The sequence below is a fragment of the Carcharhinus amblyrhynchos genome, chromosome 4, assembly GCF_965287045.1.
Source record: "Carcharhinus amblyrhynchos chromosome 4, sCarAmb.v2.hapA, whole genome shotgun sequence".
Classification (NCBI taxonomy): Eukaryota; Metazoa; Chordata; class Chondrichthyes; order Carcharhiniformes; family Carcharhinidae; genus Carcharhinus; species Carcharhinus amblyrhynchos.
In genome coordinates, this window is record NC_137327.1 from 18368620 (window position 1) to 18385026 (window position 16407).

General features: G+C 43.4%; 1 protein-coding gene across 1 annotated transcript in view; it reads right to left on the bottom strand.

Moving 5' to 3' along the window:
* The window catches only part of plcg2 (phospholipase C, gamma 2), a 163862-nt gene that overhangs the window by 20072 nt on the left and 127383 nt on the right, over positions 1-16407 (bottom strand). Inside the window, exons 16-24 of the mRNA XM_080186761.1 lie at positions 15753-15934; positions 13103-13303; positions 12390-12509; positions 12105-12285; positions 11263-11328; positions 7317-7420; positions 3652-3748; positions 2501-2567; positions 2203-2360 (exon numbers count right to left, since the gene is read on the bottom strand). Of these exons, the coding sequence (XP_080042887.1) occupies positions 2203-2360; positions 2501-2567; positions 3652-3748; positions 7317-7420; positions 11263-11328; positions 12105-12285; positions 12390-12509; positions 13103-13303; positions 15753-15934 (1176 nt within the window). The remainder of the gene's footprint in view (positions 1-2202; positions 2361-2500; positions 2568-3651; positions 3749-7316; positions 7421-11262; positions 11329-12104; positions 12286-12389; positions 12510-13102; positions 13304-15752; positions 15935-16407) is intronic.

Consider the following 16407-nt stretch of genomic DNA (forward strand, 5'->3'; position numbering starts at 1 on the left):
GGTGTTAGCGTGGATAGAGGATTGGTTGTCAAATAGGAGGCAGAGAGTGGGGTCAATGGGTACTATTTGGATTGGCGGTTGGTGACTAGTGGAGTGCCCCAGGGATCGGTGCTGGGGCCTCAGCTATTCACCATTTCTATAGATGATCTGGAGGAGGGAACTGAGTGTATGGTGTCGAAATTTGCTGATGACACCAAGATTGGTGGAACGGCAAATTGTGCGGAGGGTGTGGAGAGTCTGCAGAAGGATCTAGATAGGCTGGGCGAATGGGCCAGGAAATGGCAAATGGAATTTAATGTTGGTAAATGTGAGGTTGTCCACTTTGGTAGGAATAATGGTAGGAAGGACTATTACTTACGTGGCGAAAAACTGCAGCATGCAACGGTGCAGAGGGACCTCAGGGTCCTTGTGCATGAGTCGCAAAAACCCAGCCTGCAGGTGCAGCAGGTGGTCAGGAAGGCGAATGGGATGCTGGCCTTCATAGCAAGGGGGATTGAATATAAAAGTAGGGAGGTCTTGCTGCAGCTGTACAGGGCACTGGTGAGGCCGCAGCTGGCGTACTGTGTGCAGTTTTGGTCGCCGCACTTACGCAAGGATATTTTGGCCTTGGAGGGAGTGCAGAGGAGGTTTACTAGGCTGATTCCAGAGTTGAGGGGGTTGAACTATGAGGAGAGGCTGAATAACCTAGGCTTGTACTCGTTAGAGTTTAGAAGAATGAGGGGAGATCTCATTGAGACGTATAAGATGTTGAATGGGATGGATAGGATAGAGGTGGAGAGGCTCTTCCCGCTCAGAAAGGACAGTAGGACTAGAGGGCACAGCCTCAGGATAAAGGGGGGGCGGTTTAGAACGGAGTTGAGGAGGAACTTCTTCATTCAAAGGGTGGTGAATCTCTGGAATTCTCTGCCCGTTGAAGTGGTGGAGGCTGCCTCGCTCAATATTTTTAAGACGTGGGTTGATAGGTTTTTGATAGGCAAGGGGATTAAGGGTTATGGGGAGAGGGCGGGAATGTGAAACTGAGCCACGACAGATCAGCCATGATCTTATTGAATGGCGGGGCAGGCTCGAGGGGCGAGATGGCCTACTCCTGCTCCTATTTCTTATCTATTTCTTATGTATTTCTTATGGGTCTTGCTTCTGTCGGGATTTTTGTCATTTTAACAACCGCTTGGTAGTATATAAAAACAATAATTCATACAAAGTACAGTGGCTGTTGACCTGTAGGTAAACAAAAAGAGGCCCACAGCAATCTCATAAATAGTGGTGAGCTAATTGGTCAACGACGGTCAAAGAAGGACAGTGGTTAACACTGCCAACTCACAGTCTGTCTGAGGCCAGAACTCTCCATTCACCTGATGAAGGGACAAACCCGACAGCTAGTGAGTTTACTATCAAATAAATCGGTTGGACTTAAACCTGGTGTTGTCAGACTTTTTACTGAACTCACAGCGCCAGTGACCCGGGTTCAATTCCCAGTTTGGGTGCCTGTCTGTGTGGAGTTTGCACGTTCTCCCCGCGTCTGCGTGGGTTTTCTCCAGGTGCTCCAACTTCTTCCCACAGTCCAAAAGACGTGCTGATTAGATGCATTGGCCGTGCTAGATTCTCTCTCAGTGTACTCAAACAGGCGCTGGGTGTGTTGACTAGGGGATTTTCATACTAACTTTATTGCAGTGTTAATGTAAGCCTACCTGTGCCAATAATAGATAATAAATAAAAGATCAAGCCAACTCCTGCATCTTCTTCAATCTTTAACATCCACCTGGACAATTATACAAGACCTTGGTTGAGCATATTGTCTGAAGGATTATACCGACAGTACAGATCTCTTTCAATATTACCCTGGAACCTTAGCCTAGTTTATTCAGTCAAGAGCTGTACTGAAGTGTCCTGGTGCAGTAAGAAGATTTAATGTGTCTTGCTGCCTGAAATTGTCTGAGAGCCAATGGTGTATTGAAAGGGCAGACACAGTGAGCCTATCTGTAAAGATTTCTTTTGGTTGGTGGTGCAGTAACCTCCACAATATATGGAAGTTCCTGTCGTTATTAACCTGCAATGTTCAAATGCAAATGGACAATGCAATAAATGAACAAACATCATCGATCTACTGGACTAAACTCAGAGCTCATAGTTAATGATCAGCAATGGTTTATTTTCAGTTTGATTTGATTCTTTTGGAAAAGAAGTATTTTGCTCGAGACATACCTGTACAAATATTTTCTGTGAACACTGTACCACTTCATGATACCAAGAAAACATTTCTTCCAAGGTTTCAGTTGCAGCATCAAGGGGTGGTGCATCAGGAGGTACGTTAGGTTGAATAGTAAACACGAATGCCATTCCGCACTTCCCCGTCTGTTTAACTGTTTTCAAAGCAAATAAAACTTCAGCTTTTAGAGTATTCCCCCATATAGAAACGCAAAACCATTAGAACAAAGAAATCAAGACAATTAAACAATCACATACTTTCATCACTGTATCTCAAGGCACAGCTCATACATACCAACAGAACACTTGGCAAGTTCCACAATTCCTTTGCATATTACTCCTAGAGGATTATCTTCTGTTATCTAAATAATAAAGCAAACACATAAGCTCAAGGAAAACATCTCCAAATCTATTAAAACCCATTTGGGACTCAAGTTATACCACCAACATGGGGAAAATAACAATGATGGAAACATGACAAATAGAAATACACATTCTCAAGGTAGCAACAGCACGCTCAAGTAGATAAATGGGACTAACTGATTCAAGTCACAGATACCATGGGCGGAATCTTAGAAAAAACAAGTGTCAGGCTTTGATGAAAAACTTCTTTACCCAGAGGGTGGTGACAGTCTGGAATGCACTGCCTGGGAGAGTGCTGGAAGCCGGATGCCTCACATGCTTTAAAAAGTACCTGTATGAATACTTGGCATGCCATAACATTTAAGGCTATGGGCCAAGTGCTGGCAAGTGGGATTAGGTGGACAGGTCAGGACCTTTCATGCAATGGTGCAGACTCAATGGGCCGAAGGGCCTCTTCTGCACTGTAGTATTCTGTGAGTCAGACTGAAAACTGCCGTGCAGCTCTCCAACTACACCGACCAATTTTCCCTCCAGATCTTGAGCTGCTCTGACTATAAAAATGAGTGTTTGTGGATTCCCGCCATCACTGTGGGTGGTGGGGGCCCGATGAAGCCAGCAAAGCTGACTCCGCAGAAATTGGGTGCGCCACCCTTAAAGGGCATCCTGATCAGATCTAAAAATAAACACCCCCCCTCCCCGCCTACCATGGAGTTATCGGGGCTCCATATCTTCCCCTGTTCCTGCACAATCACTGGGGACTGCCCCCTCTGCACAATCATCGGGGGATTCCCACTCCCTTGCACAACCATAAATGAGGGGAGATCTTGTGGTGATGGTGATTGGGGGTGGGGGTGGGGTGCTGGCTGATTACATTCAAATTTATTCTCTTTCATTAAAATGCAGTTCTCCCTCTTTGTGGGGGTGCACCTCATGACATTGCAAGCGAAGGGTGGGGAAAATCAGGAAACCCAATTCTCCCTGGATATCCCCCCTGTGTTGCCCTTCTCTCTGATGGCAAACACATGCTGAAAATCGCGCCCCCACCCCCTTAACTATATAGACACAATTACTCAACAAATATACCTGGTTGTTTAATTCCTCCTGGGCTTCAACAACTATTTCTTCCACATAGTTGGCAGGAAAAAACTTCTGTATTTGGTCTCCATAATCCCCCTTCCACCTAAACATACCGTGTATACAGAGTTAGGAAAATTCTTATTAACAATCAATCCTGGTGTATTATTTTACCTTTTTTCCACGGGGTGTTTGCAGAGGGAGAAAATACAATTATTAAGCAGGTGACCCTTATTCTGTGGCTTCTAGTTGAAATTCATAAAGCTTCACCTACTGCTTAACTAACAATCAACACAAGGGTTTATCTATCTGAAAGGGAAGACTTAACCTGTAAGAATTAGTGGAAACCTTTTCAAGTACGTTAGGAATTATCATGAACTAGAAGAACGACACTTTTCATTTATGATAAAGTCAAGGTAGAGGTCCAAAATCCACAATTTTGGATGTCAACAGAATTGAAAAAAGTAAGAGGAAACCCTCTCAAGAGAATAGCAATCATCATGATCCCCTCCTCATTCAAACTTATGTCTACAGTGGTAAGGTGGAGGCTGTACCATAGGATATCACTGAACCAAATAATGAATGCAAAAGCATAAATATTGGAAGTGCAAATTCTATGACAAAGTGCCAAAGAGACTCTTACAAAAGGACAAACATCACGTGACTAACAGAGAGAAAGGAGCCTGCATTTATATAGCATTGTTCCATGTCCTCTGAATATACCCAGAGTGCTCTACAGCTAATGAATTACTTGTGAAATATTGTCACTGTTGTAAGTCAGTGGTATTTGAGTGCAGAGGAGGTTTACTAGGCTGATACCGGAGTTGAGGGGGTTGAGCTATGAGGAGAGGCTGAATAAACTAGGCTTGTACTCATTAGAGTTTAGAAGAATGAGGGGAGATCTCATTGAGACGTACAAGATGATGAATGGGATGGATAGGATAGAGGTGGAAAGACTCTTCCCGCTCAAAAAAGACAGTAGGACTAGGGGGCACAGCCTCAAGATAAAAGGAGAGCGGTTTAGAACGGAGTTGAGGAGGAACTTCTTCACTCAAAGGGTGGTGAATCTCTGGAATTCTCTGCCCGTTGAAGTGGTGGAGGCTACCTCGCTAAATATTTTTAAGACGCGGGTTGATGGGTTTTTGATAGGAGAGGGGATTAAGGGTTATGGGGAGAGGGCGGGAAAGTGGAACTGAGCAGCGACAGATCAGCCATGATCTTATTGAATGGCGGGGCAGGCTCGAAGGGCTGGATGGCCTACTCCTGCTCCTATTTCTTATGTTCTTATGTTCTTATGTATGGTAACATACTGATAATGTTACTGGACTCGTCATCCAGAGGCTGGGACTAACGCTCCTGGGATATGAAGTCAAATCGCATCACGGCAGCTGGGGGGATTAAAATTCAATTAATGAATAGATCCAAAATAAAATGCGAGCCTCATTAATAATAATCATGGAACTACGGGAACATTGATTTTAAAAAAAAGGTCACTGATCTCCTCCCAGGGAGGAAATCTGCTCTCCTTAGCTGAACTGGCCTACACATGACTTCAGACCCAAAGCAATGTGGTTGACTCTTAACTTCCCTCTGAAATGGCCTAGACAGCCATTCAAACCACAACAGGAAAACAAAACCCATTGTGGGTCTATCTACACCACAAGGGCTGTAGTGGCTCCAGAGGGTGATTCACCACCATCTTCTTAAGGGCAATTAGGGATGGGCAATAAATTTTGGCCTAGCCAGTGACACCAACATCCCAAGATTTAAAAAATGCAGGGAATGTGGCGGTCAATTCATGCAAAAGATAATGCTTAAATAATCTGCTCGTGAGGTGTTGTTTGAGGGATGAACATCGGCCTGGATGTCAGGAAAACCTTCTTGCTTTTCTTCAAATCTTGATTTTACATCTAATTCAGGCAATGGCTCTCCAACAGCACAGCATCATTTCCTCAATACTGCAATGATGCGTTAGATTGGACTTTGAGCTCAAATCTCTGGAGTGAGAATTCAACCAATAATCTTTTGATTCAAAGGCAAGAGGACATCCTCAGTGAGCCAGATTGCGTAAAGGGGTCACAAATAGCAGGTTTCAAGAAAACTGGGATGGAAGGATAGAAACAAAAGCAAAGAAATGAGTAGTACACTTGAGAAATTCTGAATGGGATGTCCTTCTGACAGAGATACAATGCAAGAAGAATGTGTTGCTTAGGTTTGGATACTGGAAACAGATGAAAAGTGTGACACAACAGCTGGGGAAGGGTTTGCTCTGGCAATAAGCACAGACCTCTCTAGTCGCAGATCAGTGCTGGGTCCATTGTGTGCCAGAGGGATCAATCCCTGTGTGCCACAGGGATCAGTGCTGGGTCCACTGTTGTTTGTCATCTATATCAATGATCTGGATAGTAATGTGGTAAATTGGATCAGCAAATTTGCTAATGATACAAAGATTGGAGGTGTAGTGGACAGTGAGGAAGATTTTCAAAGCTTGCAGAGGGATTTGGACCAGCTAGAAAAATGGGGTGAAAAATGGCAGATGGAGTTTAATGCAGACAAGTGTGAGGTATTGCACTTTGGAAAGACAAACCAAGGTAGAACATGCAAGGTAAATGGTAGGACACTGAAGAGTGCAGTAGAACAGAGGGATCTGGAAATACAACTACATAATTCCCTAAAAGTGGCATCACACATAGATAGGGTCGTAAAGAGTGCTTTTGGTACACTGGCTTTTATAAATCAAAGTATTGAGTATAAGCCTTGGAATGTTATGGTGAGGTTGTATAAGACATTGGTGAGGCCGAATTTGGAGTATTGTGTGCAGTTTTGGTCACCTAATTACAGGAAGGATATAAATAAGGTTGAAAGAGTACTGAGGAGGTTTACAAGGATGTTGCCAAGACTTGAGAAACTAAGTTACAGAGAAAGGTTGAATAGGTTAGGACTTTATTCCCTGGAGCGTAGAAGAATGAGGGGAGATTTGATAGAGTTGTATAAAATTATGATGGGTATAGATGGACTGAATGCAAACAGGCTTTTTCCACTGAGGCTAGGGGAGAAAAAAACTAGAGGACATGGGTTAAGGGTGAAGGGGGAAAAGTTTAAAAGGAATATTAGTGGGGGGCTTCTTCACACAGAGAGTGGTGCGAGTGTGGAATAAGCTGCCAGATGAAGTGGTAAATGCGGGCTCATTTTTAACATTTGGGAAAAACTTGGACAGGTGCATGGATAAGAGGGGTGTGGCGGGATATGGTGCAGGTGCAGGTCAGTGGGACTAGGCAGAGAAATGGTTCAGCACAGCCAAGAAGGTCCAAAAGGCCTGTTTCTGTGCAGTAATGTTCTATGGCTCTATCTGATTTGCACCGCTAGAAAAATGTGCAATGACCTCACCAGAACAGCTAAGGTAAGCTAACTGTGTACATTCGCTCTTCTTCCAGTGTCTAATATACATATGTGTGCACACACCTTCCTTCATTACCCCGTAGAGTTCTAGGATATTTGAATTTCTGGCATTCATTTCATCTAATGTCACCTGCTGCCTGCAAACATTGCTTTGTCAGGGCACACTCTACATCAGCAAGCCCTCCAAACATCCTTGATTTTCATGACAACTGGCTACAATAATTCTGGCAAATAATTATTTACGTTAGCCAAGAGGGAAAGAAAATAATTCTCACCATCCTTGGTCCTGTTTTTTAACATTGTGGATGATAGCACCTCTCGGAAAAGTCAGTTCATCTTGTTGTTGACTCTGGTAGTTGTACAAAGCCTTTACTGAACCCTTTGAATTAAGAAATGAATGATTAACGCTACATCAAAATCTAATTGCAAGAAAGCGCATGGTTATTAGTATAGTGTAAATAATACATTTATGTTTTTAATTTATTCTTTCACAAAATGCGGGCATTGCTGGCCAAATCAGCATTTATTGCCCTTCACTAATTGTCCTCGAGTGTCCGGTGGTGATTTTAATTTCTAAAAATGTCACAGGAAGTCTTCCCCATCAATGATCATCCTTTATGCACATTATGGAAGTCTTCTCAATATACTTGTAACATTTTAGCAACCTACAGAGATCAAAATAATAACAGCATTAGCATTGCAAGCAGTTAGTGTTATACATGGTTGCCTTTAGTTAAACTGCACTGCTGCATATTTCTCTGCAATCCAATTTACAGTTGCCTGTAATTACACTGCTGACCTCCACATTCAGAACAAACTCATGTTTCAGCTAATCTACCTTAGCCTGTGATCTGCTCCCAAACTTGTGTATCACTATGGTCCCAATGGCTTTCTTGCTCAACACAAGTCCAATTTTTTTACCCAGCTGTCAGTTGTTCAGGCATGGTTCAATGACTTCTAAGCTCACTTGAAATGACCCAGACAAAAGAACTAGGGGTGATTTTCAGCAATCCAATTCAACGCCTACACCTATTGTAAGAGAAGGTCATTGAACCCCTCGAGTCTACTCCACCATTCAATGAGCTGTTCTGTGACCTAACCCAATATACCCACCAATGCCCATATCCCTGAGATACCTTTGAATATCAAAAATCTATTGATCTTAGATTAAAATTAATACTCGATCTAGCATCAATCCTCATTGGAGGAAGAATCCAGTTATACAAGAGTATCATTAATCCAGTGAAGTACCTCTCAGGGGCTATTTATCATTTTGGCTAGGTGTGGAGGGTAATACCACTCCTCACTGGGTTACTGTCGCTGGGTACAGAGGGAGGTGAAGGGCTGCTGCAGCCCTTAAAAGGCTGTAACTGGTTAAAGAGAGAAAACATCACCTTTTGAACAGCAGCACCTGTCGAAAGCAGCAAAGGCTGGGTGGCTGATGAGGGATCAGCAGCTGGATGCAATCTCAGATAAATCGGTGGGAGCTTTAGTCAGTGTATAAGAGACTGATTTTCAGCAACATTGGGTGTGCATTGGGAGGCTATTAAAGCAGTTAGAACAAATGCCACCACCCCAAAATTGGCACACAGTGAAGGGAGTGAGTTTAATGGCTTCATAAAGATGGCCAATGTAAGTTCCCATTATTGATGGAGGTTACAGTGAGTTCCTTAGTTGCTATGCTGTTTATCATTTGTCACTGGGTGTCAATTAAATTCATTTATGCAAAGGAGAACCTCAGCAATCGCCCAAGCAGCCTGTAAACACACAAAGGCAAGAACTAGGATTGAACTATGGTTCATTCAAAGGGACAATGCTTCTCATCAGATGGAGTACATATATACATGGAGGAAAACAAAGCTCTATATTAGTCAACATTTTATTACTAGACATGTTCTATCCCTGCAAAGCTAAAAGTGGCACACCGTTTGTGAAAAAAACAACACACCTGAAGTGAGGTAATTGACCTCATTAGGCAGTTGATGAATTTGGGGTTGGTGCCTTGGCAGCAATGGCCTTCAGGGAGACCTTATAAGGCAGGGGCCAGGAAGGGTGGTGGGTGGTGGCTAGTGCAGCAATAAGCAATGTAAGTTGGGCGGGGGGGGGGGCAGGGTTATATTAAAAGAGAGGGGCATGATCAGAAAGGGACAAGATAGCAAATTGATTGGGGTGGGAGGTGAGGTGGCGATCAAGAGCTGAGGTCACATCGTGGCTGGCAGAAACCTGTTGTTTTAATGTGGTTTAAGGCTCCACAGTCAGGCATGTTTTAAACATTTGCTGGCAATGTACATCAGTGCCTTCATAGACCATTGGCTAGATCATCTGTTGACCTACACGCAGCCTGCCCAGTCCCCAATATTTCAGCTTGCCATTGTGGAACTTTCTCCAGCCAAACCAATGCTGCAAAATTTAATTTCTTGTAATTCTACGATAATAACAGGCTAATTAAAACCAATAGCAGCCTCCTTCTTCACTCATGCTGATTATTTATCTACTGACAGTTCATAACTGTTTCAAATCAAATCACACTTCCTTCGCTGTGTAAAAATTAAGCTGAAAGTGGATTCGTGTCAAAAGAATGGAACTTTATCACAGTCCATAAAGCAAGGGCAATTACTGGCCTGATTCATAATTCTCAAAATCATGTAATGGTTTACACATTCAGTCAATGCCATACAAATATTTGACATTCACATTCTAAATATAGTGCAGATCTATTAAAACAGAATTAAAGTACCGATAGAATCAGAAAAAAAGTGGACAGCTGGGAGACATGATGAATGATCTGTGCTGGAGCATCTTTTTGATGGATGGCTGTATCAGTCTTACCATGCTTTGTCTAAATAACTCCATTCAAAGGGCCAGGAAACAGGAACAATTGTTTCAATGTAATACCACTTTTTGGCTCAGTGAGCCATGCTTTTCCACCTTAGTAATAATTACTGGCTTCAATAAAAACTTGCATTGTGTGGTTATATTCATTTAACTAGAAATCCTTCGGACTGCGAACTAAACTCACTCTGAAAAGGAATCTGCACTGGTTTAACTTAGAGTCATAGAGGTTTACAGCATGGAAACAGGCCCTTCAGCCCAACTTGTCCATGCCGCCCTTGAAGCAAAAACTGAAAAGTGCTGCTGACCCTCAGCAGGTCAGGCAGCAGCTGTGCCAAAGACAGATGTGGTCATGTTTATTAAGGGGTCAGTCAGCACAACGGGTTGCTGTTGCAGTGTCATTGCGAGTGTCGCTATGTCGACCAATGGAGGAAGTGCCACATATTTTCAATGTTAAAAAATATTGGCTGGAATTCACCAGCCATTCACACCAGCAAGATTGCCTGGTCCTGCTGCCAGTGCAACCCCATCTGCTGGTCTCCCACTGGCATGGGGTGACATCAATTGGAATTCCCATTGACAGTGGTGGGACCAGAGAACCCCGCCGCTAGCAAATAACACAGCACCACCCGTCGGCAGGAAACACATGGCTGGGAAGCTGGAGAATCCAGTCCATTGTGTTTCCTTGGAGTTTGGTGCGGAGGACTTCTTTGACAAAACTGTATTGTTCCTGCTTGGCACAGAATTAGTCTCCCAAAAGTTGGCACAATCAGAGGGCAGACTCCGAGGGTCTCGCGCCATGGGTTGGAATTTCCTTGCATTCACTCCAACTCCTGGAGGAAATCCTTCAAAGGAAATTTCTGCAGACATTTCTTAAGCCTGATTTGGAGAATTTTTTGCTGAATGCAGAGATGCAGGATTTGTGCAGAATAATGACATCCATAACTTAGGAACAGTGTTGTCCCTTGAGAATCAGACAAAATAAATCAGCCCCCTGATGATATATTTTAGGGTTCTTGGCAGCCAAAGCAAGGGCTATGTTGACTGGAATTAATTGGCTTCAATGTATGCAGATGGAAGTGTAGCAGAGGAGAACTATCAGTAGTTAGGAAATCTGATTTGAATCTAATGTTTTATTAATGAAGTAATTTTCACAACTTCCTCGGTGTTCGACCAAAAATATACCAGTGCCAAAGGGGATAAGAACGAGCGAAGGAGTCTTAGTCATGATCACCCCAGAGATCTGCACTATCACTCATTTCTGGTTTTGGACAGTGGTTAGAAACTCCAGAATTAGGTTTGTGGTGTGAATCCCTCATTCCTGCTGGCATGAGGAGATTTATTTAACACTCTATTAAGCACAATACAGAATCTTTGTCAGAATCCTACCTGAACAGGTGCCAGTTCATTTGGGTCCACATAATTTATACCATACAGACTGCCATAGTCTTTTTCCTGAAAGCAGACGAAAAGATTCATTATACAGAGTACAGCAGATTGTTAATTGGATAGTTGCAAGGTCACTGTAGTAAGGCCTTCCATTTACATCACCTTGAAATTCTTTCAAACCTCACTGATGAATTTGGCTTTAGCCCAAAATTATGCAGTGGTTTCCCTGACTGAAGGATAACACAGTGTGAACCCACATATCAGCCTAATCTGTATCTGCCTATGAAATAGCCATTGTCTGTTAATGGCAGGGTCATGCAAACTGGAGACCAGTTCACAGAGGCATCTTGCTGCGGTGTACCATAGAATTAAGCAGCAAAAGTACGAGTCTCAATGTTACTAGTGATTTCTCAAATACAAATAATTCAAGAGCAATCGTGAGGAAACCTAAAATGGCCAGAAGACAATTACAAACCATAGAGTCTCAACTACTAAGCTGAAGAAAAATGGAGTCCTCATGTTTGAAGTTAGACTCACATCGACAAGCCCAAACTCAACGGTCTTGTATCCATTGTATCCCTATTGGTTGTCCTTTTCTCTTAAGATTTGAACTAGGCTGCTAAAGAGAACGCTTCACCTTCCTGAGAGAGAGAGAGTGGTCAACTATGGGTTAACTATAAGGCTTCAGTCAGTCCCTTAGCTCAGCTACTCCTACAGTAAACGGTACAGTTTAAGGTCTTGCTTTTTCATCATTTTCCCTGAAGCAAGAGGCACATCAGCAATAACATACCAGAGTAGTGGAAAAAAGATGTGAATTTTTTTAACTAAAGGAAAACACCTACCACACTGTAACGTTCAAGCATCTTCTCCGTGACTGGGTAGCGCAGTTTCATTTTTCTATATAACGGCTGTTTTCTATGATAACTGATAAGCTCCACCAGACTGTCAAACTCTGCTGAGGTGCCCAGAATGTACTTCCCTTCTTCATATTTAATGCGGCAATGTTTAACCTTACTTTCAGCCCTGGGGAAGGCACGAATGAAACATGATGCAGTTATGGATTCTCCTCACACTCCACATTTGCATTTATTTTAAATTATTCTTTTAGCAACGGTGTGTAATCTTACCTGAAGGTGATGGCATATGAATTGGGCTCATCTCGCTTTCGAACTAAAAAGGCGCCATCTCTAGGTATCCTCATCAGCATGTCCTCAGCTTCTCCTCGACTTAGATTTTTATAGTACCATCTGAAAATGACAAAAAAAAGGGGACACGGATCCAGATTTGGGGGTCAGAGACTGAGATGGCAGTTTGAAGAAAACACAAATTCTCTTTTTCATTCAAAGGCTTTAAAAACTATCTAGCATTAAAGATGAAGACTTTACAGATGACTGGGGTGGCATGGTGACACAGTGGTTAGCACTGCTGCCTCAGGGATTCGGGTTCAAGTCCGGCCTTGGGTGACTGTCTGTGTGGAGTTTGCATGTTCTCCCTGTGTCTGCGTGAGTTTCCTTCCCACAGTCCAAAGAATGTGCGGGTTAGGTTGATTGGCCATGCTAAATTGTGGTCGGTACAGACGTGATGGTCTGAATGGCCTCCTTCTGCACTGTTAGAATTCAATGATTCTATGGCACCAGCCTGTCCCTCAGCATCTAAGCAGAAGCCAACTGTGCCACATTCCCTAGTGGAAGTTTGTTCTTAATATGTATCCAGCGCAATAGAAAACAACTAAACAGTTAAGAACGATACATTTCCAGTGTACGTCCACTAATTGCTATGATTTCTTTGGTACTCTTGAGGTGCTTAAGTTAATGGCACAAGTTTCTTTTGGAATACTTACTCTTGAGATTCGTGAGGGTTTGGGCTCGGTACAGCTTCAGTTAAACGTAATTCAAATTCACTGCATCTTAAAGGTGTACCCTGATAGTACTGAACTAGATCATAGACTGTGTTGAAAGGTAAATTATCAGTCAGGAAATATTTAGTGCTCTCTCCTTCAGTGTAAGAACGTATACGACAATGCTGCACTCTTCCATTCCTCCTGGTTGGGTAAATGCAAACAAAAAATTAGATTCAAAATGTGAGCTTTTATTTTTAATTCAATCTTGGCATGGCTGGTACAATTTTATTTTTGAACATTACTTTTGCCCATGTTTCCAAATCCCCTGTGCATTATTTCATAAATGAATGGGTGGCTCAGTTATCTGCTCTGACACTATGTTAGAACATCTAATCTTCTTGCCTGAATTTACATGTCTTCTTGACATCCCTATCTTCGCAGCCAGAGGTAGGTTCTGTTCAGCATCTTCAAACCTACCCGAGATCCAGAATTCACCACATAGCAAATCATGCTAAAATCCTGAGGCTGCAGTTGTGCTGTGTTTATAAAGCCCCCTTTCACTACCTCCAAAGCCACCTCACAGCTGACAATCATTTTATTTTCAGGGTCGTCACTCTTGCAATGTTGAAAGAGTGCAACTGGGCTTATCTCAGCCTGCTTTGTTTTAAGGTACAACTGCATCGTAGGTTATGTAATCCTCCATACACTTTCTCTCCATTCGTAACTTCCAAGAGGTTGCTGACACCCACTGGCAAGACTCTGGTACTTCGGGTATTTTGTGAAACTCAGCAGGCGTGGCACAATAAAGAATAAGAACATAAGAACATAAGAAATAGGAGCAGGAGTAGGCCATCTAGCCCCTCGAGCCTGCCCCGCCATTCAATAAGATCATGGCTGATCTGTCGTGGCTCAGTTCCACATTCCTGCCCTCTCCCCATAACCCTTAATCCCCTCTCTTATCAAAAACCCATCAACCCGCGTCTTAAAAATGTTTAGCAAGGTAGCCTCCACCACGTCAACGGGCAGAGAATTCCAGAGATTCACCACCCTTTGAGTGAAGAAGTTCTTCCTCAACTTAAACCACCCCCCCCTTTATCTTGAGGCTGTGCCTCCTAGTCCTACTGTCCTTTCTGAGCGGGAAGAGCCTCTCCACCTCTATCCTATCCATCCCATTCATCATCTTATACGTCTCAATGAGATCTCCCCTCATTCTTCTAGACTCCAACGAGTACAAGCCTAGTTTATTCAGCCTCTCCTCATAGCTCAACCCCCTCAACTCCGGCATCAGCCTAGTAAACCTCCTCTGCACTCCCTCCAAGGCCAAAATATCCTTGCGTAAGTACGGCGCCCAAAACTGCACACAGTACTCCAACGGCTAGTTAAACTTAATGCCCCCTCTTCATGGGCACTTTGCAGCATGGGTTGTTGGATAGTTATCTGACATCTGTCTCCCGCATTACCAAACACATGGGCAGCACAGTGATTAGCACTGCTGCCTCATTGCGCCAGAGAAATGGGTTGACCTGGTCACTGTCTGTGTGGAGTCTGCACGTTCTCTGCATGCATTTCCTTCAGGTGCTCAGATTTCCTCCCACAGTCCAAAAGTCGTGATGGTTAGACGCATTGCCCATGCTAAATTCTCCCTCAGTGTACCCAAACAGGTGCCGGAGTGTGGCGACCAGGGGATTTTCACAGTAACTTCATTGCATTGTTAATGTAAACCTACTTGTGACAGTAATAAATTAACTTTAAACATGGAAGTCAGGATGTAGGGCGGCACCAGGGCACTGCTGCCTCACAGCTCCAGGGAACTGTGTTCAATTGCCCTTTAATATCCCAAGATGTGTAGGATTAGCCATGGTAAATGGATTATTGGGTGAGGGAGAGGGTCTGGGTAAGATAAAGTATATTTATTAGTGACAAGTAGGCTTATATTAACACTGCAATGAAGTTACAGTGAAAATCCCCCTGGTTGCCACATTCCAGCTGTTCAGGTACACTGAGGGAGAATTTAGCATGGCCAATGCACCTAATCAGCACACCTTTCTGACTCCAGGAGGAAACCAGAGCACCCAGAGGAAACCCAGCATGCAGATTCCACACAGGCAGTGACCCAAGCCAGGAATCCAACCCAGGTCCCTACGTTATAAGGCAACAGTACTAACCTCTGTACCACCACGCTGCCCTGATGCTGTGTCAGTGCAGACTCGATGGCACTGTAGAGATTCTCTGATTCTAGTCTGCCTTGCTTGCTAACCACCTACCCCAGCATTAAGCTCAGTACAGTAACCATTATGCCCCACACTGCACACATGCTTCACACAAAAAAATCTCCCTAGAAAATTATTAAAAATTAGAAAACTATGTGTTATATGAATGGGCTTATTATGGACAGGGGCAGAGACAAAAAGAATACTTGTAAACGCTGGAAATCTGAAATACTAACACTAAGGGTTCAAGGGAATATATTTTGGATGCAACCCAAGTTTTAAAGAACGGTACAAATCGGAATGCTAGATTTAATTTTGACATTGTGCAGCTGAGTCAAACAGGTGATGTGAGAGCAGCTGCCTGCTTCTCCATTTTAGTGTCATGTTTTTTAAACAATGAAATCCACTGAGTAAACTTGAAGAAACACCACCATCAGTACCAAAACGACAGTGTGAAGTCTCCAGGGAATGTGTCACTTTCACGGACCAAGAAAGTTCCATCTCGTCCTGCCGTTTCCATACAAAACTCCTGGAGCAATCTCTCCGCCTTCTGCCTGCCGTCTCTGCCCATTTTCCCATGAAACCATTTCTCATTAAAGTGACGATCCGCACTGTTAATTTCCTAAATAAGAAAAAGTTTCCATTAGCAATTGCTACAGACAGGGTATTACTATGAAGCAGAAATTACATGGTGAAGGAGGAAGGAAACAAGAATGAAAGTGCAGTTTTAAAGTTTAGGTCTATGTATTATTGTCTCAGGTAGGCTCACATTAACGGTGCAATGAAGTTACTGTGAAAATCCCCTAGTCGCCACACTCCAGCACCTGTTTGGGTACACTGAGGGAGAATTTAGCATTACCCAATGCACCTCACCAATCCATCTTTCGGACTGTGGGAGGAAACGGAGCACCCGGAGAAAACCCACACAGGCATGGGGGGAAAGTGCGAACTCCACAAAGTCACCCAAGCTGGCAATTGAACCCATGTCCCTAGTGCTGTGAGGCAGCAGTGTTAACCAGGGTGCCACGGTGCTGCCTGGGTAAAGAGGATATTGGAAAGTTTACAGGGGAGGTTTATCAGAATGGTATCAAGGAT